Below are 24,255 nucleotides of genomic sequence, written 5' to 3'. Positions count from 1 at the left end.
GGTGGCGGTGTTGACCTTGGGTAGGGTGCTCTTTCCAAAAGTCGGTGCAGACTCGATGGGCCGAATGGCCTCCTTCTGCACTGTAAATTCTATGATTTGCCACTAACAGGATACAGCTGTCAAGCCAAAAAGACCTTCTACCTATCATACAAATGAGTAATGTGATGTATGAATTTCAGTGCCAGTGTGATGCTAGGTATGTAGGCCGTATGTCCCCCAAACTGGCAAATTTAAGATAGTGAATCAAGTGTGGCACATTAGCGTGGACTGGAATAGTAGCAACTCTGAAGATCTGGAGTATATTTGAAGCCAGCAATGGGTCACTACAAAATTGATAAAAGGAAAAAGTAGAATAGTAGGAAAATAGACAGGGATATAAAAAAATGTAATAGCTTTACTAAGTAGATAAAAAGGAGTGTAAAAGCAAATTACTGCGGATGCTGGAATAGAACAAACAAAGAACAAAGAAATGTACAGCACAGGAACAGGCCCTTCGGCCCTCCAAGCCCGTGCCGACCATACTGCCCGACTAAACTACAATCTTCTACACTTCCTGGGTCCGTATCCTTCTATTCCCATCCTATTCATATATTTGTCAAGATGCCCCTTAAATGTCCCTATCGTCCCTGCTTCCACTACCTCCTCCGGTAGTGAGTTCCAGGCACCCACTACCCTCTGCGTAAAAAACTTGCCTCGTACATCTACTCTAAACCTTGCCCCTCTCACCTTAAACCTATGCCCCCTAGTAATTGACCCCTCTACCCTGGGGAAAAGCCTCTGACTATCCACTCTGTCTATGCCCCTCATAATTTTGTATACCTCTATCAGGTCTCCCCTCAACCTCCTTCGTTCCAGTGAGAACAAACCAAGTTTATTCAATCGCTCCTCATAGCTTATGCCCTCCATACCAGGCAACATTCTGGTAAATCTCTTCTGCACCCTCTCTAAAGCCTCCACATCTTTCTGGTAGTGTGGCGACCAGAATTGAACACTATACTCCAAGTGTGGCCTAACTAAGGTTCTATACAGCTGCAACATGACTTGCCAATTCTTATACTCAATGCCCCGGCCAATGAAGGCAAGCATGCCGTATGCCTTCTTGACTACCTTCTCCACCTGTGTTGCCCCTTTCAATGACCTGTGGACCTGTACTCCTAGATCTCTTTGACTTTCAATACTCTTGAGGGTTCTACCATTCACTGTATATTCCCTACCTGCATTAGCCCTTCCAAAATGCATTACCTCACATTTGTCCGGATTAAACTCCATCTGCCATCTCTCCGCCCAAGTCTCCAGACAATCTAAATCCTGCTGTATCCTCAGACAGTCCTCATCGCTATCCGCAATTCCACCAACCTTTGTGTCGTCTGCAAACTTACTAATCAGACCAGCTACATTTTCCTCCAAATCATTTATATATACTACAAAGAGCAAAGGTCCCAGCACTGATCCCTGTGGAACACCACTGGTCACAGCCCTCCAATTAGAAAAGCATCCCTCCATTGCTACCCTCTGCCTTCTATGGCCTAGCCAGTTCTGTACCACCTTGCCAGTTCACCCCTGATCCCGTGTGACTTCACCTTTTGTACTAGTCTACCATGAGGGACCTTGTCAAAGGCCTTACTGAAGTCCATATAGACAACATCTACTGCCCTACCTGCATCAATCATCTTAGTGACCTCCTCGAAAAACTCTATCAAGTTAGTAAATCTGAAACAAAAGAGAAAATGCTGGAAAATCTCAGCAAGTCTGGCAGCATCTGTAGGGAGAAAAGAGCTAACGTTTCGAGTCCGATGACTCTTTGTCATTGCTTTGACAAAGAGTCATCGGACTCAAACCCAAGCTCTTTTCTCTCCTTACAGATGCTGCCAGACTTGCTGAGGTTTTCCAGCATTTTCTTTTTCGTTAAAAAGGAGTGTAACTAATGTAAACTTTGGCTCCTAGAGAAAACGACAATAGAAATGAGACACGAGGAAAGGGCAGGCATTGAAATATTTTGTGCATCTTCACAATAGAAGACACAAATTACACACCAGAAATAAATAATAATCCATGGCCCAAAAAAACAACAGAGCAACGCAGAGTAATCAATATCAGAAAAAATGTACTGGAGAAACTTATGGGACCAAAAGCCGACAAATCCTCAGAAATTGAAGATAGTCCAGGGTTCTAAAAGAGATAGCTGTGGAGATGGTGGATGCACTGAATGATTTTCCAAAACTCCATAGTTTCTAGAAGGTCTCAGGAAATTGAAAGTTAGTAAATATAAATCCGGTACCAGGAAGGGAGAACAGAGAAAACAGAATTACAGGCTGGTTAGCCAGACATCTGTTGTCAGAAAAAATACTGGAATCTGTTACTATCAAAATCTTAGCCACACACTTAGAAAATCATGGTGTGATCACACAAAGCAAACATGGTTTCATGCAAGGGAGAAGAATTGCAAGTAACTATGATAGCAAACTAGGTGGCATATTGGGGGGGGGGGGGGGGGGGGGGGGGGGGCTGGAACATCTAACCATGATGTAACAAGACATTAGAAAACTTGCAATCTTGGCAGCTACACAGCAAATTAATACTGGACAAATAAATGAGGGTTGATGCACATTGGTAGGAAAACTTAGAATCAGCTACAATTAGGAAAATGAGAAACTGAATGGGGCAGAATCAATAGAGTATACCATAGAGTAAGAGCATTCGGTCTGCACCTTCCAAGGAGGAAAATACTACAGACGCCGGAAAATCTGAAATAAAAACAGAAAATGCTGGAAATGTGCTCAGCAGGTTTGCCAGCCTCTGTTGCCAGAGAAACAGAATTAACGTTTCAGGTATATAACTTTAATAAGAACTGGGAAAAAGTTAGAAATGCAATAGGTTTTAAGCAAGTTAAAGGCAACTGGATGCGAAGAACAAAGGGATGGTATTGATATGGTATAGGGCAGTAGAGGCTAAGAGTCAAACGGTTTCATGGTGCAAGTCCAAAGTGGCCAGAGAACAAGAAAGATGCATCTATAAGAGAGTGTTGGAGCAGGCTTGAGGGGCCAAATGGCCTATTCCTTATGGTCTGGTATGAATGGCAGGATGAATAGCTGCTGTCCAACCAAAGAAAAGGAAATGAGAGAAAGAGCAAAAATAAACAACATAGTAAAGGGGAAAAAAAGGAAACAAAATGAGGTGGAGGTTAGGATCTAAAATTACTGAATAGGTCCTGATGAAAGAAATCCCAGACTTGAAGAGTTAACTCTTTCTCACTCCACAGATGCTGTGACCTGCAGAGCTATTCCCACACTTTATATTTCAGATTGAGCAGCTGCAATATTCTGCTTTGGAATTGGTTAATCCACCGACTTCTCTTCCATGAATGCCCACCTTGAGGTTCTGCCCAATGTTCCCCTCTAACTACCCATCAACCACAACAGTCCAAGTCCTTCCTTTGCATTAGCAAATTACCTCAAGGACATTAGTCAGGAACTGTTCAAATGAAACCTGCAAAAAACATGTCCAAATTAAGCACATAAAAGTTCTGCAAAAGTGTGTTAGGTGTAAGGACCCTTAATCACCTTGCCAATTACTATCTGTACTATCAAAATATTCCCTGATGGATGATTGCAAAACACTATGATCCATCAATTCCTACAGATTGAGGGGTAGCTAATGTAACAGATCGGCAGCAGCTGTTGATCTACCTCCCAGAATACTTAAGGAAATGGCTCCTGAAATAGTGGATGCATTGATGGTCACCTTCCAGGATTCTAGACTCTGGAATAGTTCCTACAGATTGAATGGTAGCTAATGGAACTCCACTATTTAAAAAAGGGAGGTGGAGAGAAATCAGGGAATTATAGACCAGTAAGGGTGACCATCAGCAATGGGGAAAATTCTGGAGTTCATAATAAAACATTTAATAGCAAATCACTGGGAAGCATTTGTCATGGCCAGGAGGCTGGGAACACACGAAGCAAGTGTGGAATACAAGGAAAGTAGAAAGAAACTTAAGCAAGGGGGCAGGAGGGCGAAAAGGGGTCAGGAAAAGTCATTGGCCAGCAGGATTAAGAAAATTCCCACGGCTTTTTATACATATATAAAGAGCAAAAGATTAGCCAGGGAGAGCATTGGCCCCCTCAAGGACAGGGGAGGGAATCTATGCATGGAGCCAGAGTAAATGGGTGAGGTACGGAATGAGTACTTCGCATTTTTATTCGCCAAAGAGAAGGACTTGGTGGAAACGAAGGAAATTCGGCATGTCCACATTAACCCTTACCAACTTTTACAGATGCACCATAGAAAGCATCCTATCGGGCTGCATCACAGCCTGCTATGGCAACTGCTCGGCCCAGGACCGCAAGAAACTTCAGAGTCGTGAACACCGCCCAGTCCATCACACAAACCTGCCTCCCATCCATTGACTCCATCTACACCTCCCGCTGCCTAGGGAAAGCGGGCAGCATAATCAAAGATCCCTCCCACCCGGCTTACTCACGCTTCCAACTTCTTCCATCGGGCAGGAGATACAGAAGTCCGAGGACACGCACAAACAGACTCAAAAACAGCTTCTTCCCCACTGTCACCAGACTCCTAAATGACCCTCTTATGGACTGACCTCATTAACCCTGTATGCGTCATCCGATGCCGGTGCTTATGTAGTTATATTGTATATGTTGTGTTGCCCTATTATGTATTTTCTTTTATTCCCTTTTCTTCTCATGTACTTAATGATCTGTTGAGCTGCTCGCAGAAAAATACTTTTCACTGTACCTCGGTACCCGTGACAATAAACAAATCCAATCCAATGATGAGTCTAGGGAACGGTGTGTAGATAGTTTGGGTCATGTTGGATCAAATAGGAGGTATTGGGGGTCTTGAAAAACATTAAGGTAGACAAGTCCCCAGGGCCTAATGGGATATACTCCAGAATACTGACAGAGGCAAGGGAGGAAATTGCTGAGGCCTTTGAGAGAAATTTTGTATCCTCAAATGGGTACAGGGGAGATCCCAGAGGATTGGAGAATAACCAATGTTGGTCCTTTGTTTAAGGGTAGCAAGGTGATCCAGGTACTTACAGGCCAGTGAGCCTTACGTCAGTGATGGGGAAATTATTGGAGAGGATTCTGCGAGACAGGATTGACTTCCACTTGAAAATAAGTGAACGTATTAGTGAGATGCAACATGGTTTTGTGAAGGGGAGTAAGTCTCACTAACTTGATCGAGTTGTTCGAGGAAGTGAAGGCGACGATTGATATGGGTAGGGCAGTAGATGTTGTCTACATGGACTTAAATAAAATCTTTGACAGGGTCCATCATGACAGACTGGTACAGAAGGTGAAGTCACATGGGATCAGAGGTGAGCTGGCATGATGGATACAGAACTAGCTCAGTCAGAAGACAAAGGGTAGCAGAGAAAGGGTGCATTTCTGAATGGAGGATATATTATATAAGAAAAATGTAACTGGTTGCATAGAATTTACAGTGCAAGAGGCTATTCGACGCATCAAGTCTTCACCGGCCCTTGCAAAGAGCACCCTACTCTAACCTATCTCCGTAACCCCACCTAAGGAAGGGATGGCAGAGGGGGCCTGCAGGATGTTCGAGGTGAGGGACACGGTCAGTGGCCCTGCTGAGTTCACCTGCGGAAAGTGCACCCATCTCCAGCTCCTCATAGACCGCGTTAGGGAACTGGAGCTGGAGGAACTGAGGATCATTCGGGAGGCAGGGTCAGTTATAGATAGAAGCTACAGGGATGTAGTTACTCCTAAGAATGAAGGTAGCTGGGTGACGTTTAAAAGGAGGGGGAAGAAGCAGTCAGTGCAGGTATCCCCTGCGGGTTCCCCTCAATAACAGGTAAACCGTTTTGGATGCTGTGGGGGGGGGGGCAGGAATGCAAGTTGGAAGTTCCGGGGTTTAGATGTTTCAGTAAGATTAGGGAAGGTGGTAAAAGAGGTGGAGCAGTAGCACTGTTAATCAAGGATGGTATAATGGCAGCAGAAAGGCAGTTTGAGGAGGATCTGTCTACTGAGGTAGTGTGGGCTGAAGTTCGAAATAGGAAAGGAGCGGTCACTTTGTTAGGAGTTTTCTATAGGCCCCCAAACAGTAACAGAGATGTGGAGGAAAAGATTGCAATGCAGATTTTGGATAGGTGCGGTAGTCACAGGGTAGTTGTCATGGGTGACTTTAACTATCCAAATATTGATTGGAACCAGTATAATTCGAATAGTTTGGATGGGGCTGTTTTTATCCTGTGTGTGCAGGAGGGTTTCCTCACACAATATGTCAATACACCGACAAGAGGCGGGGCCACATTGGATTTGGTACTGTGTAAAGAAGCGGGCCAAGTGTTAGATTTGGTTGTGGGAGAGCACTTTGGAGATAGTGATCACAATTCGGTGACTTTCACTATAGCAATGGAGGGGGATAGGAACATATGGCATTGGAACCGGTTCTGGAGAGGTGGGACCAGTACAAACCGGATGGTTTGCACCAGGGCAGGACAGGAACCGATGTCCTGGGGGCGGGGGGTTGCTAGAACTGTTGGGGAGGGTTTAGACTAATGTGGCAGGGGGATGGGAACCATTGCAGGAAGTCGGAAGGTAGTAAAACAGGGACAGAAACAAAAGGCAGTAAGGGGGAAAGTGTAAGGCAGAGAAGCCATAGTAAAAAAAATCAAAAAGGGCAACAGTACAAGGTACAGTGACTGAGGGGAGCTCAGTGAATAGGCCCAGTAATATTAAAAGGAATAAAACGGGAAGTGAAAACATAATTGGTAAGCAATGTTGTTACGGCAGGTTGCTACATGAAGATATGGGTTCAACGACAAGGAAAATTAGAAGAGTTAAGAGGAAATATAACTTAGGAGAGGTTACTGATCGAGGTGTTAAGATTCAAAACAGAGGTATAAAAGCCAGCATAAGTGTACTTTACCTGAATGCTCGTAGTATTCGGAATAAGGTAAATGAGTTGATGGCACAAATCATCGTGAATGACTATGATTTAGTGGCCATTACTGAAACATGGTTAAAGGATGGCCACGACTGGGAGTTAAATATCTGAGGGTATCAAACTATTCGGAAGGACAGAGTGGATGGTAAGGGAGGTGATGTAGCTCTGTTATTTAAGGATGACATCCGGGCAATAGTAAGGGATGACATTGGTGCTTTGGAGGACAAGGTTGAATCCATTTGGGTGGAAATCAGGAATAGTAACGTGAAAAAGTCACTGATAGAAGTAGTCTATAGGCCACCAAATAGTAACATTATGGTGGGGCAGGCAATAAACAAAGAAATAACTGATGCATGTAGAAATGGTACAGCAGTTATGGGGGATTTTAATCTACATGTCGATTGGTTTAGCCAGGTCGGTGAAGGCAGCCTTGAGGAGGAGTTTATAGAATGTATCCGCGATAGTTTCCTAGAACAGTATGTAATGGAACCTACGAGGGAACAAGCGGTCCTAGATCTGGTCCTGTGTAATGAGACAGGATTGATTCAGGATCTCATAGTTAGGGATCCTCTCGGAAGGAGCGATCACAATATGGTGAAATTTAAAATACAGATGTACGTGAGAAGGAAAATCAAACACTAGTGTTTTGTGTTTAAACAAAGGAGATTACAATGGGATGAGAGAAGAGCTAGCCAAGGTAGACCGGGAGCAAAAACTTTATGGTGAAACAGTTGAGGAACAGTGGAGAACCTTCCAAGCAATTTTTCACAGTGCTCAGCAAAGGTTTATACCAACAAAAAGGATGGTAGAAAGAGGGAAAATCGACCGTGGATATCTAAGGAAATAAGGGAGAGTATCAAATTGAAAGAAAAAGCATACAAAGTGGCAAAGATTAGTGGGAGACTAGAGGACTGGGAAATCTTTAGGGGGCAACAGAAAGCTACTAAAAAAGCTATCCGGGCAATAGTAAGGGATGATATTGGTGCTATGGAGGACAAGGTTGAATCAATTTGGGTGGAAATCAGGAATAGCAAGGCGAAAAGGTCACTGATATGAGTAGTCTATAGGTCACCAAATAGTAACAGGATGGTAGGGCAGGCAATAAGCAAAGAAATAACGGATGCATGTAGAAATGGTACAGCGGTTATCATGGGAGATTTTAATCTGCATATCGATTGGTTTAACCAGGTTGGTAAAGGCAGCCTTGAGGAGGAGTTTATAGAATGTGCCCGGGATAATTTCCTGGAACAGTTTGTAATGGAACCTACAAGGGAACAAGCGGACCTAGATCTGGTCCTGTGGAATGAGGCAGGATTGATTAATGATTTCATAGTTCGGGATCCTCTTGGAAGGAGCGACCACAATATGGTGGAATTTAAAATACAGTTGGAGGATAAGGTAAAATCAAACACTAGTGTTTTGTGCTTAAACAAAGGCAATTACAATGGGATGAGAGAAGAACTAGCTACGGCAGACTGGGAGCAAAGACTTCATGGTGAAGCAGTTGAGGAGCAGTGGAGAACCTTCCGAGCGATCTTTCAGTGTTCAGAAAAGGTTCATACCGACAAAAAAGAAAGACGGTAGAAAGGGGAAAAATCGACCGTGGATATCCAAGGAGGTGAGGGAGAGTATCAAATTGAAGGAAAAAACATACAAAGTGGCAAAAATTAGTGGGAGACCAGAGGACTGGGAAGTCTTTAGGGGACAACAGAAAGCTACTAAAAAAGCTATAAATAGTAAGGTAGACTATGATAATAAACTGGCTCAGAACATAAAAGCAGATAGTAAAAGCATCTACAAATATATCAGACAAAAAAAAGAGTGGCTAAGGTAAATATTGGTCCTTTGGAAGATGAGAAGGGAGATTTAATAGTAGGAGACGGGGAAATGGCTGAGGAGCTGAACAGGTTTTTTGGGTCAGTCTTCACAGTGGAGGACACAAATAACATGCCAGTGACTGATGGAAATAAAGATATGATAGGTGAGGATCTTGAGATGATTGTAATCACTAAGGAGGCAGTATTGGGCAAGCTAATGGGGCTAAAGGTAGACAAGTCTCCTGGCCCTGATGGGATGCATCCCAGAGTGTTAAAAGAGATGGCTAGGGAAATTGTAAACGCACTAGTGATAATTTACCAAAATTCACTAGACTCTGGGGTGGTCCCAGAGGATTGGATATTGGCAAACGTGACACCACTGTTTAAAAGAGGAGGTCGGCAGAAAGCGGGTAATTATAGGCCAGTAAGCTTAACTTCGGTTGTAGGGAAAATGGTGGAATCTATCATTAAGGAAGAAATAGCGAGGCATCTGGATGGAAATTGTCCCATTGGGCAGACGCAGCATGGGTTCATAAAGGGCAGGTCGTGCCTAACTAATTTGGTAGAATTTTTTGAGGACGTTACCAGTGCAGTAGATAACGGGGAGCCAATGGATGTGGTATATCTGGATTTCCAGAAAGCTTTTGACAAGGCGCCACACAAAAGGTTGCTTCATGAACTAAAGATGCATGGCATTGAGGGTAAAGTGGTAGCATGGGTAGAGGATTGGGTAACTAACAGAAAGCAGAGAGTGGGGATAAATGGGTGTTTCTCTGGTTGGCAACCTGTAACTAGTGGGGTCCCTCAAGGATCAGTGTTGGGCCCGCAGTTATTCACAATTTACATAGACGATTTGGAGTTGGGGACCAAGTGCAATGTGTCAAAGTTTGCAGACGACACTAAGATGAGTGGTAAAGCAAAAAGTGCAGCGGATACCGGAAGTCTGCAGAAGGATTTGGATAGGTTAGGTGAATGGGCTAGGGTCTGGCAGATGGAATTCAATGTTGCCAAGTGTGAGGCTATCCATTTTGGGTGGAATAACAGCAGAATGGATTATTATTTAAACGGTAAGATGTTAAAACATGCTGCTGTGCAGAGGGACCTGGATGTGCTGGTGCACGAGTCGCAAAAAGTTGGTGTGCAGGTGCAACAGGTGATTAAGGCGGCTAATCCGAGTTTTGTCTTTCGCTGCTAGAGGGATGGAGTTCAAGACTAGGGAGGTAATGCTACAATTGTATAGGGTGTTGGTGAGGCCGCATCTGGAGTAGTGTGTTCAGTTTTGGTCTCCTTACCTGAGAAAGGACATATTGGCACTGGAGGGAGCGCAGAGGAGATTCACTAGGTTGATCCCAGAGTTGAGGGGACTAGATTATGAAGAGAGGTTGAGTAGACTGGGACTGTACTCATTGGAGTTTAGAAGGATGCAGGGGGATCTTATAGAAACATATAAAATTATGAAGGGAATAGATAGGATAGATGCGGGCAGGTTGTTTCCACTGGTCGGGGAAAGCAGAACTAGGGGGCATAGCCTCGAAATAAGGGGAAGTAGATTTAGGACGGAGTGTAGGAGGAACTTCTTCACCCAAAGGGTTGTGAATCTCTGGAATTCCTTGCCCAGTGAAGCAGTTGAGGCTCCTTCTTTAGACGTTTTTAAGAAAAAGATAGATACCTTTCTAAAGAATAAAGGGATTCGGGTATATGGTATACGGGCCGGAGAGTGGAGCTGAGTCCACAAAGATCAGCCATGATCTCATTAAATGGTGGAGCAGGCTCGAGGGGCCAGATGGCCTACTCCTGTTCCTAGTTCTTATGTTCCTACGTTCTTATAAAGAAGAGTAAGATAGATTATGAGAGTAAACATGCTCAGAATATAAAAACAGATAGTAAAAGTTTCTACAAATACATAAAACAAAAAAGAGTGGCTGAGGTAAATATTGGTCCTTTAGAGGATGAGAAGGGAGATTTAATAATGGGAGATGAGGAAATGGCTGAGGAACTGAACAGATTTTTTGGGTCAGTCTTCACAGTGGAAGACACAAATAACATGCCTGTGACTGATAGAATTGAGGCTATGACAGGTGAGGACCTTGAGATGAATGTTATCACAAAGGAGATAAGTGATGGGCAAGCTAATGGGGCTAAAGGTAGACAAGTCTCCTGGCCCTGATGGAATGCATCCCAGAGTGCTAAAAGAGATGGCTAGGGAAATTGCAAATGCACTAGTGATAATTTACCAAAATTGACTAGACTCTGGGGTGGTCCTGGTGGATTGGAAATTAGCAAATGTGACACCACTGTTTAAAAAAGGAGGTAGGCAGAAAGTGGGTAATTATAGGCCAGTGAGCTTAACTTCGGTAGTAGGGAAGATGCTGGAATCTATCATTGAGGAAGAAATAGCGAGGCATCTGGATGGAAATTGTCCCATTGGGCAGACGCAGCATAGGTTCATAAAGGGCAGGTCGTGCCTAACCAAATTAGTGGAATTTTGAGAGAACATTACCAGTGCAGTAGATAACGGGGAGCCAATGGATGTGGTATATCTGGATTTCCAGAAAGCCTTTGACAAGATGCCACACAAAAGGTTGCTGCATAAGATAAAGATGCATGGCATTAAGGGTAAAGTAGTAGTATGGATAGAGGATTGGTTAATGAACAGAAAGCAAAGAGTGGGGATTAATGGGTGTTTCTCTGGTTGGCAATCAGTAACTAGTGGTGTCCCTCAGGGATCACTGTTGGGCCCACAATTGTTCACAATTTACATAGATGAATTGGAGTTGGGGACCAAGGGTAATGTGTCCAAGTTTGCAGACGTCACCAAGATGAGTGGTAAAGCAAAAAGTGCAGAGGATACCGGAAGTCTGCAAAGGGGCTGTTTAGCACAGGGGTAAATCGCTGGCTTTGAAAGCAGACCAAAGCAGGCCAGCAGCAAGGTTTGATTCCCGTAACAGCCTCCCCGAACAGGCGCCGGAATGTGGCGACTAGGGGCTTTTCACAGTAACTTCTTTTGAAGCCTACTTGTGACAATAAGCGATTTTCTTTTCATTTCATTTTTCATTTGGATAGGTTAAGTAAGTGGGCTAGGGTCTGGCAGATGGAATACAATGTTGACAAATGTGAGGTTATCCATTTTGGTCGGAACAACAGCAAAAGGGATTATTTAAATGATAAAATATTAAAACATGCAGCTGCGCAGAGACCTGGGTGTGCTAGTGCAAAAAGTTGGTTTACAGGTGATTCAGAAGGCAAATGGAATTTTGTCCTTCATTGCTAGAGGGATGGAGTTTAAGACTAGGGAGGTTATGCTGCAATTGTATACGGTGTTAGTGAGGCCACACCTAGAGTATTGTGTTCAGTTTTGGTCTCCTTACCTGAGAAAGGACGTACTGGAGCTGGAGGGTGTGCAGAGGAGATTCAATAGGTTAATCCTAGAGCTGAAGGGGTTGGATTACGAGGGGAGGTTGAGTAGACTGGGACTGGACTCATTGGAATTTAGACAGACGAGTGGGAGGATCTTATAGAAACATATAAAATTATGAAGGGAATAGATAGGATAGATGCGGGCAGGTTGTTTCCACTGGTGGGTGAAAGCAGAACTACGGGGCATAGCCTCAGAATAAGGGGAAGTAGATTTAGGACTGAGTTTAGGAGGAACTTCTTCACCCAAAGGGTTGTGAACCTATGCAATCCCTTGCCCAGTGAAGCAGTTGAGGTTCCTTCATTTAATGTTTTTAAGATAGAGATAGATACTTTTTTGAAGAATAAAGGGATTAAGGGTTATGGTGCTCGGGCCGGAAAGTGGAGCTGAGTCCACAAAAGATCAGCCATGATCTCATTGATTGGCAGAGCAGGCTCGAGGGGCCAGATGGCCTACTCCTGCTCCTAGTTCTTATAACAGGGGGAAGAATAATTAAGATGCGATTAGGCAAGAATTGTGGAGCATAAGGTGAAAACAGGAACGGTCAGGGATAGGCACAATTGAGATGTGGAGCTTGTTCAAGGAGCAAATACTGCGTTTCCTTGATATGTATGTGCCTGTCAGGCAGGGAGGAAATGGTCGAGTGAGGGAACCATGATTTACAAAAGCGGTTGAATGTCGTGTCAAGAGGAAGAAGGGGGCTTATGTAAGGATAAGAAAACAAGGTTCAGTTAGGGCACTTGAGGGATAGATAGCTAGGAAGGAGCTCAAGAAAGGCCTTAGGAGAGCTAGGAGGGGACATGCGAGTTCCTTAGCGGGTAGGATCAAGGAAAATCCCCAAGGCTTTTTACACTTGAGGAATAAAAGAATGACCAAGGTGAAGTTAGGGCCAGTCAAGGACAGTAGTGGGAACGGGTGCATGGAGTTGAAGATATAGGAGAGACCCTAAATGAATACTTTTCTTCAGTGTTCACAAAGGAGAGGGGCCATGTTGTTAAGGAGAACAGTGCGATCCAGACTGGTAGGCTGGAGGAGGTAAATATTCGGAAGGAAGATGTGTTAGAAATTTTGAGAAGCCAGAGGATAGATAAGTCCCCTGGGCCTGATGGATATATCCTAGGATTCTTTGGGAGGCGAGGGATGAGATTGCAGAGCCTTTGGCTTTGATCTTTATGTCCTCACTGTCTACAGGAATAGTGCAAGAAGACTGGAGAGAGACGAATGTTGTCCCCTTGTTCAAGAAAGGGAATAGGTATAACACTGGGAATTATAGGCCGGTTAGTCTCACTTCGGTCATAGGTAAATTATTGGAAAGGGTCCTGAGGGATAGGATTTATGATCATTTGCAAATACACAGCTTAATCCAGGATAGTCAGCACGGATTTGTGAGGGGTAAGTCTTGCCTCAAGTTGATTGTATTCTTTGAGAAGGTAACTAAGTACATAGATGAAGGTTGTCATGTGAGGGTACCTTTAAGACATGATGTTTAAGCAATGTACCTTTAAGAAAACAGTGATGTCAGAGAGTGGGTGGGGCGGAGGTTAGGTCAGCCATTTTGCAGTTTAGTTTTGCAGTTTGCAGGAAGAAAGCAAGGTGCGGGAGCTGAAGTCAACCAAGCTAATATGTCTCTGCCATTCTACAGAAAATATATATATCCTTTAACCCGATGTGATGCTGTTTAAAAGTGTTAAGTCTCTTGAAATTTTGAAGGAACATTTTAAGGAGTTAATTACTGTTGCAATATTTTCTGAGTTATCTTTGAAGTAAGGGGTGTGAAGACCAAAAGACCATAAGACATAGGAGCGGAAGTAAGGCCATTTGGCCCATCGAGTCCACTCCACCATTCAATCATGGCTGATTTCAACTCCATTTACCCGCTCTCTCTCCATAGCCCTTAATTCCTCGAGCAATCAAGAATTTATCAACTTCTGTCTTAAAGACACTCAACGTCCCGGCCTCTGTGGCAATGAATTCCACAGACCCACCACTCTGGCTGAAGAATTTTCTCCTCATCTCTGTTCTAAAGTGACTCCCTTTTATTCAAAGGCTGTGCCCCCGGGTCCTAGTCTCCCCTGCTAATGGAAACAACTTCCCTACATCCACCCTATCTAAGCCATTCATTATCTTGTAAGTTTCTATTAGATCTCCCCTCAACCTCCTAAACTCCAATGAATATAATCCCAGGATCCTCAGACGTTCATCGTATGTTAGGCCTACCATTCCTGGGATCATCCGTGTGAATCTCCGCTGGACCCGCTCCAGTGCCAGTATGTCCTTCCTGAGGTGTGGGGCCCAAAATTGCTCACAGTATTCTAAATGGGGCCTAACTAGTGCAGTATAAAGCTTCAGAAGTACATCCCTGCTTTTATATTCCAAGCCTCGTGATAAATGACAACATTGCATTTGCTTTCTTAACTACGGACTCAACCTGCAAGTTTACCTTTAATGAATCCTGGACTAGGACTCCCAAGTCCCTTTGCACTTCAGCATTATGAATTTTGTCACCGTTTAGAAAATAGTCCATGCCTCTATTCTTATTTCCAAAGTGCAAGACCTCGCACTTGCCCACGTTGAATTTCATCAGCCATTTCTTGGACCACTCTCCTAAACTGTCTAAATCTTTCTGCAGCCTTCCCACCTCCTCCATACTACCTGCCCCTCCACCTATCTTTGTATCATCGGCAAACTTAGCCAGAATGCCCCCAGTCCCATCATCTAGTTCGTTAATATATAAAGAGAACAGCTGTGGCCCCAACACTGAACCCTGCGGGACACCACTGGTCACCGGTTGCCATTCCGAAAAAGAACCTTTTATCCCAACTCTCTGCCTTCTGCCTGACAGCCAATCGTCAATCCATGTTAATACCTTGCCTCGAATACCATGGGCCCTTATTTTACTCAGCAGTCTCCCGTGAGGCACCTTATCAAAGGCCTTTTGGAAGTCAAGATAGATAACATCCATTGGCTCTCCTTGGTCTAACCTATTTGTTATCTCTTCAAAGAACCCGAACAGGTTTGTCAGGCACGACCTCCCCTTACTAAATCCATGCTGACTTGTCCTAATCCGACCCTGCACTTCCAAGAATTTAGAAATCTCATCCTTAACGATGGATTCTAGAATCTTGCCAACAACCGAGGTTAGGCTAATTGGCCTATAATTTTCCATATTTTTTCTTGTTCCCTTCTTGAACAGGGGGGTTACATCAGCGATTTTCCAATCCTCTGGGACTTTCCCTGACTCCAGTGACTTTTGAAAGATCATAACTAACGCCTCCACTATTTCTTCAGCTATCTCCTTTAGAACTCTAGGTTGTAGCCCACCTGGGCCCGGAGATTTATCAATTTTTAGACCTCTTAGTTTCTCTAGCACTTTCTTCTTTGTGATGGCTACCATATTCAACTCTGCCCCCTGACTCTCCTGAATTGTTGGGATATTACTCATGTCTGCTACTGTGAAGACTGACGCAAAGTACTTCTTTAGTTCCTCAGCTATTTCCTGGTCTCCCATCACTAGATTACCAGGGTCATTTTGGAGCGGCCCAATGTCTACTTTTGCCTCCCGTTTGTTTTTAATGTATTTAAATAAACTTTTACTATCATTCCTAATGTTACTGGCTAGCCTACCTTCATATTTGATCCTCTCTTTCCTTATTTCTCTCTTTGTTATCCTCTGTTTGTTTTTGTAGCCTTCCCAATCTTCTGACTTCCCACTACTCTTTGCCACATTATAGGCTCTCTTTTGCTTTGATGCATTCCCTAACTTCCTTCGTCAGCCATGGCTGCCTAATCCCCTCCTCTGATAACCTTTCTTTTCTTTGGGATGAACCTCTGTACTGTGTCCTCAATTACTCCCAGAAACTCCTGCCATTGCTGTTCTGTCTTTCCCACTAGGCTCTGATCCCAGTCGATTTTCGTCAGTTCCTCCCTCATGCCCCTGTAGCTACCTTTATTTAACTGTAACACCTTTACATCTGATTCTACCTTCTTTCTTTCAAATTGCAGACTGAATTCTACCATATTATGATCACTGCCTCCTAAGTGTTCCCTTACTTTAAGATCTTTAATCAAGTCTGGCTCATTACATAACACAAGTCCCAGAATGGCCTGTTCCCTCGTGGGCTCCATCACAAGCTGTTCCAAAAAGCCCTCCTGTAAACATTCAATGAATTCCCTTTCCTTGGGTCCACTGGCAGCATTATTTACCCAGTCCACCTGCATATTGAAGTCCCCCATGATCACTGTGACCTTGCCTTTCTGACATGCACTTTCTATTTCGTGGTGCATTTTGTGCCCCTGGTCCTGACCACTGTTAGGAGGCCTGTACATAACTCCCATTCTGGTTTTTTTGCCTTTGTGGTTCCTCAACTCTACCCACACAGACTCCACATCATCTGACCCTATGTCGTTTAGTTCTATTGATTTAATTTCATTCCTAATTAACAAGGCAACCCCGCCCCCTCTGCCCACCTCTGTCTTTTTGATAGGTTGTGAATCCCTGGATGTTTAAATGCCAGTCCAGAACCCCCTGCAACCACGTCTCGGTGATGCCTACCACATCATACCTGCCAGTCACAATCTGGGCCACAAGCTCATCTACCTTGTTCCGTATACTGCACACATTTAAATATCGGACCTTTAATTCTCTATTGACCGACCCTTTTTGTTTTCTTAGTGTGGTGGACCTTGGTTTACTGAGCCTTTCCATACACTGTCATATTTTGTGAGATGGGGACTATCGTAACCTCTCCTGAGTTCTGTCTTTTCGTGCTTTTTTGTATTCCTAAGCAGCTACGCTTCCCACTGATTACTTCACCTCTTGGTTCCCTGACTTTCCCTTCCCCCCAATCTCTAGTTTAAAGTCCTATTGACCACCCTATTTACTCTTTTCGTCAGAACACTGGTCCCAGCTCGGTTCAGGTGGAGACCATCCCCAACGGTATAGGTCCCCCCATCCCAAAACTGATGCCAGTGTCCCATGAAAAGGAACCCCTCTTTCCCACACCACTCTTTCAGCCACGTGTTAACTTCCCTTATTCTGAGGAAGGAGCAGTGCTCCGAAAGCTAGTGTTTGAAACAAACCTGTTGGACTTTAACCTGGTGTTGCAAGACTTCTTACTGTGCTCACCCCAGTCCAACGGCAGCATCTCCACATCAGGGATAGATAGAGTGGACGTTTCCTCGGGTGGATGTAGCTGTTACAAGGAGGCATAACTATAAGGTTCATGGTGGAAGATATAGGAGGGATGTCCGAGGTAGGTTCTTTACTCAGAGTGGTTGGGACGTGGAACGCACTCCCAGCTATGGTAGTGGTGTCGGACACTTTAGGAACTTTCAAGCGGTTATTGGATAGGCATACGGAGTGCACTAGAGTGATTGGGAGTAGGTTGATTTGATCTTAGTTTCAGACTAGTTCGGCACATCGTGGGCCGAAAGGCCTGTACTGTGCTGTACAGTTCTATGCTCCAAGTTCTAACATTTTGGACACTAAGGGGCAATTTAGCTTGGCCAATCCACCCAACCTGCATGCCTTTGGATTGTGGAAAGAAACCAGAGCACCCGGAGGAAATCCACACAGACACAGGGAGAAAGTGCAAACTCCACACAGACAATCACCCGAGGCTGGAATTTAACCCGGGCGCCTGGAGCTGTGAGACAGCAGTGCTAACCACTGTCTCACCATGCCGGTTTGATAAGCAAGTTTGTGGACGCCACAAAGGTTGGTGGAATTGCGGATAGCGATGAGGGCCGTCAGAGGATACAGATCAGTTCAAAACTTGGGCGGAGAGATGGCAGATGGAGTTTAATCCGGACAAATGTGAGGTAATGCATTTTAGATGGTTTATAAAATAAATGCCAGAACCCTTAAGAGTATTGATAGGCAGAGGTATCTGGGTGTACAGGTACACAGGTCACTGAAAGTGGCAACGCAAATGAAATGAAATGAAAATCGCTTATTGTCACAAGTAGGCTTCAAAAGAAGTTACTGTGATAAGCCCCTAGTCGCCACATTCCGGCGCCTGTTCGGGGAGGCTGGTACGGGAATTGAACCGTGCTGCTGGCTTGCCTTTGTCTGCTTTCAAAGCCAGCGATTTAGCCCTGTGCTATTCCAAATGTGGTTTAACTAGGGTTTTATAAAGCTGCAGTAAAAACTTTGTGCTTCTTAAACTCAATCCACTTGTTAATGAAAGCCAACACACCATACGCCTTCTTAACAACCCTCTCAACCTGGGGTGGCAACTTTGAGGGATAGAACATAGAACGATACAGCGCAGTACAGGCCCTTCGGCCCACGATGTTGCACCAAAACAAAAGCCATCTAACCTACACTATGCCATTATCATCCATATGTTTATCCAGTAAACTTTTAAATGCCCTCAATGTTGGCGAGTTCATTACTGTAGCAAGTAGGGCATTCCACGGCCTCACTACTCTTTGCGTAAAGAACCTACCTCTGACCTCTGTCCTATATCTATTACCCCTCAGTTTAAAGCTATGTCCCCTCGTGCCAGCCATTTCCATCCGCGGGAGAAGGCTCTCACTGTCCACCCTATCTAACCCCCTGATCATTTTGTATGCCTCTATTAAGTCTCCTCTTAACCTTCTTCTTCTCTAACGAAAACAACCTCAAGTCCATCAGCCTTTCCTCATAAGATTTTCCCTCCATACCAGGCAACATCCTGGTAAATCTCCTCTGCACCCTCTCCAAAGCCTCCACGTCCTTCCTATAATGCGGTGACCAGAACTGTACGCAATACTCCAAATGCGGCCGTACCAGAGTTCTGTACAGCTGCAACATGACCTCCTGACTCCGGAACTCAATCCCTCTACCAATAAAGGCCAACACTCCATAGGCCTTCTTCACAACCCTATCAACCTGGGTGGCAACTTTCAGGGATCTATATACATGGACACCTAGATCCCTCTGCTCATCCACACTTCCAAGAACTTTACCATTAGCCAAATATTCCGCATTCCTGTTATTCCTTCCAAAGTGAATCACCTCACACTTCTCTACATTAAACTCCATTTGCCACCTCTCAGCCCAGCTCTGCAGCTTATCTATATCCCTCTGTAACCTGCTACATCCTTCCACACTATCGACAACACCACCGACTTTAGTATCGTCTGCAAATTTACTCACCCACCCTTCTGCGCCTTCCTCTAGGTCATTGATAAAAATGACATACAGCAACGGCCCCAGAACAGATCCTTGTGGTACTCCACTTGTACCTGAACTCCATTTCCCATCAACCACCACCCTCTGTCTTCTTTCAGCTAGCCAATTTCTGATCCACATCTCTAAATCACCCTCAATCCCCAGCCTCCGTATTTTCTGCAATAGTCTACCGTGGGGAACCTTATCAATCGCTTTGCTGAAATCCATATACACCACATCAACTGCTCTACCCTCGTCTACCTGTTCGGTCACCTTCTCAAAGAACTCGATAAGGTTTGTGAGGCATGACCTACCCTTCACAAAGCCATGCTGACTATCCCTGATCATATTATTCCTATCTAGATGATTATAAATCTTGTCTCTTATAATCACCTCCAAGACTTTACCCACTACAGACGTGAGGCTCACCGGTCTATAGTTGCCGGGGTTGTCTCTGCTCCCCTTTTTGAACAAAGGGACCACATTTGCTATCCTCCAGTCCTCTGGCACTATTCCTGTAGCCAATGATGACATAAAAATCAAAGCCAAAGGTCCAGCAATCTCTTCCCTGGCCTCCCAGAGAACCCTAGGATAAATCCCATCAGGACCCGGGGACTTATCTATTTTCAGCCTGTCCAGAATTGCCAACACCTCTTCCCTACGTACTTCAATGCCATCTATTCTATTAGCCTGGGTCTCAGCATTCTCCTCCACAACATTATCTTTTTCCTGAGTGAATACTGACAAAAAATATTCATTTAGTATCTCGCCTATCTCTTCAGACTCCACACACAACTTCCCATCCCTGTCCTTGACTGGTCCTACTCTTTCCCTAGTCATTCGCTTATTCCTGACATACCTATAGAAAGCTTTTGGGTTTTCCTTGATCCTACCTGCCAAATACTTCTCCTGTCCCCTCCTTGCTCGTCTTAGCTCTCTCTTTACATCCTTCCTCGCTACCTTGTAACTATCCATCGCCCCAACTGAAACTTCACACCTCATCTTCACATAGGCCTCCTTCTTCCTCTTACAAGAGATTCAACTTCTTTGGTAAACCACGGTTCCCTCGCTCGACGCCTTCCTCCCTGTCTGACCGGTACATACTTATCAAGAACACGCAGTAGCTGATCCTTGAACAAGCTCCACTTATCCAGTGTGCCCAACACTTGCAGCCTACTTCTCCACCTTATCCCCCCCAAGTCACGTCTAATCGCCTCACAATTGCCCTTCCCCCAGCTATAACTCTTGCCCTGCGGTGTATACTTATCCCTTTCCATCATTAACGTAAACGTCACCGAATTGTGGTCACTGTCCCCAAAGTGCTCTCCTACCTCCAAATCCAACACCTGGCCTGATTCATTACCCAAAACCAAATCCAACGTGGATCTCTGTACATGGACCCCAAGATCCCTCTGTTCCTCCATGCTTCCAAGAATCCTGCCTTTAACCCTGTATTCAGCATTCAAATTCGACCTCCCAAAATGAATAATTTCACATTTACCTAGGTTGAACTCCATCTGCCATTTCTCAGCCCAGCTCTGCATCCTGTCAATGTCCTGTTGTAACCTGCAACATCCCTCGACACTATCTACAAGCCACCAACCTTCGTGTCATCGGCAAACTTACTAACCCCCACTTCCTCATCTAAGTCATTTATAAAAACCACAAAGAGCAGAGGTCCCAGAACAGATCCCTGCAGGACACCACTTATCGCTGATCTCCAGGCAGAATACTTTCCATTCACTACCACTCGCTGTCTTCTTTCGGCCAGCCAATTCTGTATCCAGACAGCCAAATTTCCCTGTATTCAATGCCCCCTAACTTTCTGAATGAGCCTACCATGGGGAACCTTATTAAATGCCTTACCGAAATCCATATACACCACATCCACTGTCCGACCTTCATCAATGTGTCTCATCACATCCTCAAAGAATTCAATGAGGCTTATGAGGCATGACCTGCCCCTCACAAAGCCATGCTGACTATCTTTAATCAAACTATGCTTTTCTGGAATGACAGAGGTTGAGGGGCAACCGGATAGAAGTCTACAAAATTATGAGTGGTATGGACAGAGTGGATAGTCAGAAGCTTTTGCCCAGAGTGGAAGAGTCAATTATTAGGGGACATAGGTTTACGGTGCGAGGGGCAAGGTTTAAAGGAGATGTAGGAGGCAATTTTTTTTTTTTAATTTTAATACAGAGGGTGGTGGGAGCCTGGAACTTGCTGCTTGGGGAGGTAGTGGAAGCAGATACGATAATGATTTTTAAGGGGCGTCTTGACAAATACATGAATAGGATGGGAATAGAGGGATATGGTCCTCGGAAGGGTAGGGGTTTTAGTTCAGACAGGCAGCATGGTCGGTGCAGGTTTGGAGGGCCGAAGGGCCTGTTCCTGTGTGGTAATTTTCTTTGCTCTTTGGAAAACAGCAGCAAGATAGGACAGAGTTAGCATGGATTTACAAACGGGAAATCATGCTTGACAAATCTACTGGAATTCTCCAAGGATGTAACTAGTAGAGTTGATTAGGGGAGCCTGGGGATATAGTTTATTTGAACTTTCAGAAGGCTTTTGACAAAGTCCCACATAAGAGGTTTGTAAAATTAAAGCACATGGGACTAAGGCTGTGTATGGAGATAGATAGAAAACTTGTTCATAACGAGAGGATTGGAGTACAGATTTCTTTTTTTTGGGGGGGGGGGGGGGAAAGAGATGTCTTGCTGTAATTATACAGGGCCTTGGTGAGACCACACCTGCAATAGTGTACACAGTTTTGGTCTCATCTTGCTATAGAGGGAATGCAGCCAATGTTTACCAAACTGATTTCTGGGAGGACTGGCCTACGAGGAGAGATTGAGCCGGTTAGGATTAGATTCACTGGACTTTAGAAGAATGAGAGGCGATCTCATTGAAACCTATAAAATTCTAACAGGACTGGACAGGGTTGATGCAGAAAGGACGATCCCGATGGTGGGTGTGTCCAGAACCAGGGGTCACGGTCTTAGGATACAGGGCAAACCATTTCGGACTGAGATGAGGAGACATTTCAGCACCAGAAAGTGGTGAGCCTGTGGAATTCACTACCGCAGTTGAGGCCAAAACATGTTTACAAGGAGTCACATGTAACATTTGAGACTAATGGTATCAAAGGATATTGGGGAGCAGAAGCAGAACAGGTTACTGAATGATCATAATGTATGGCAGAGCAGGCTCTAAGGGCCGAATGGCCTACTCCTGCTCCTATTTTCTATGTATCCATATTTCTGTACTACAGAAGTCACTTCAACATATAGGTACCAAAGATTATTTGTTGTCTATTAAACAAGTACACAACTGATGGACTGATACATCAAATTTGATGTGGAGATGCTGCCATTGGACTGGGGTGAACACACAGTAAGAAGTCTTACAACACCAGGTTAGACTCCAACAGGTTTGTTTCAAATCACTAGCTTTTTCCTACCAAAATCCTACCAACTGTCCTGGCTTGAGACAATTCACATCTCTTTAATCTGTGATTATCCCTCTCTTCAGTTGCTCCATTTGGACCTGTAAAGACTTAATTACCTGCAAAGACTCACATTCCAAGTATCATCTTGCATCTTTGACTTTTGTCTGTGTGTGTGTTTCTGGAACCTACCTGTTCATTCACCCGAGGAAGGAGCAGTGCTCCGAAAGCTAGTGATTCGAAACAAATCTGTTGGACTTTAACCGGATATCAAATTTGGATATTGGATGACCCTGAATGTTGATACATTATATAACTTGTATAATAAAGGGAAAAGAATAAAAAGGTTCCTGCAAAAAAAAAAAAAAAATGATCCACTCAAGTTAAAAATCTATTACCGAGTAATAATTTGCATATTGCAAGGTTCCATATGAAAATCTATTTGAATCACATTTAACAAACTTTGCAGGTCCCAAAGTCTCATTTCCACAGTGAACACTGCTATGCAATCTCAGTTCCAATCATACCTCAAATATATTCTATTCAAACTATAGAACCGCAACAGAAACATTAGACTTAGAAGCCCGTAACAGAATGGGAAAGAATAAAACTCAAACTTACAATCAGTCAGGCTAGCAATCCCAGCAAGTGTGGTGATGGGAACATGAGGCATATCCCCATTCATCCTGAAGTTTAGAAATAATCGTGTCAATGCAGAGATATTTCAGTCTAGGTCCCAGTCAGCCTCACTTCACATCTCCCAGATCCTGCAAAAAAAAAAAACCAAAGTCAGTCCATCACCATCAGCCGTTACATTGATTCCAGTTCACTTGGAAACTATTTGACCATTATATTCATGCTACCAATATTCTAAAGCAATCCAAAACTAATTGCATTGCCATACATCTTTCCGTTTCAAATGTTTATCAGTTTTTCTGTTGAATGAATCAAGGTTTGATGTCCGATATGTCTGTGCTATCTTAAGGTACTAGCAGTAAAAGCATGCAATGATATAACTGCCAGGGGTAAAGAAAATTCTCCCAACTCTCACCCGCAAGAGGCAATTTTAAACCAGCAATCATTCCACATTTTCCCTGTTCACCAGATCATGCTAAGCAAAAGAAAAACAAAGTCCTGAAAACTCCATAGTCAGCACCCAAAAGCGAAAGCAAACTTAATGATTAACGAGTACATTTCAAAGGGCAGTTCTGCTCTAATCAAATAAGTTAAATAACTGGAATGTCAAAATAATTTCTCAAAGTATCAGATTTACAACATGAAAACTAGCCATAATTTTAATTAGAAATACAATTTATCATGACCAAAATATTACAAGCAAACTTTCAATTCTAATCAATACTGTAAAAAAATAATTTAAAGACTTAGAACAGAGCATCAAGTGTTTATGATTTTAATGTTTACTAACACGCAGAAAGCAACACTAAACTGTTCAACAATCAAATATACAATTTTATTTAAGATACGCTCA

At 43.9% G+C, this 24,255-nt stretch overlaps 1 protein-coding gene across 3 annotated transcripts in view; it reads right to left on the bottom strand.

The window, feature by feature from the left end:
* Positions 1-24,255, bottom strand: part of LOC140429045 (nipped-B-like protein) — an 817,118-nt gene that overhangs the window by 704,519 nt on the left and 88,344 nt on the right. For all 3 annotated transcript variants that reach the window (XM_072515574.1, XM_072515576.1, XM_072515575.1), the window contains exon 2: positions 23,388-23,533. In XM_072515574.1, coding sequence (XP_072371675.1) covers positions 23,388-23,451 — 64 coding nt within the window. In that variant the 5' untranslated portion in view covers positions 23,452-23,533. The remainder of the gene's footprint in view (positions 1-23,387; positions 23,534-24,255) is intronic.

Source organism: Scyliorhinus torazame, chromosome 9 (genome assembly GCF_047496885.1).
Source record: "Scyliorhinus torazame isolate Kashiwa2021f chromosome 9, sScyTor2.1, whole genome shotgun sequence".
NCBI classification, from domain to species: domain Eukaryota; kingdom Metazoa; phylum Chordata; class Chondrichthyes; order Carcharhiniformes; family Scyliorhinidae; genus Scyliorhinus; species Scyliorhinus torazame.
Note: the sequence above shows the minus strand (reverse complement) of the source record. Positions and strands in the feature narration are given on the sequence as shown.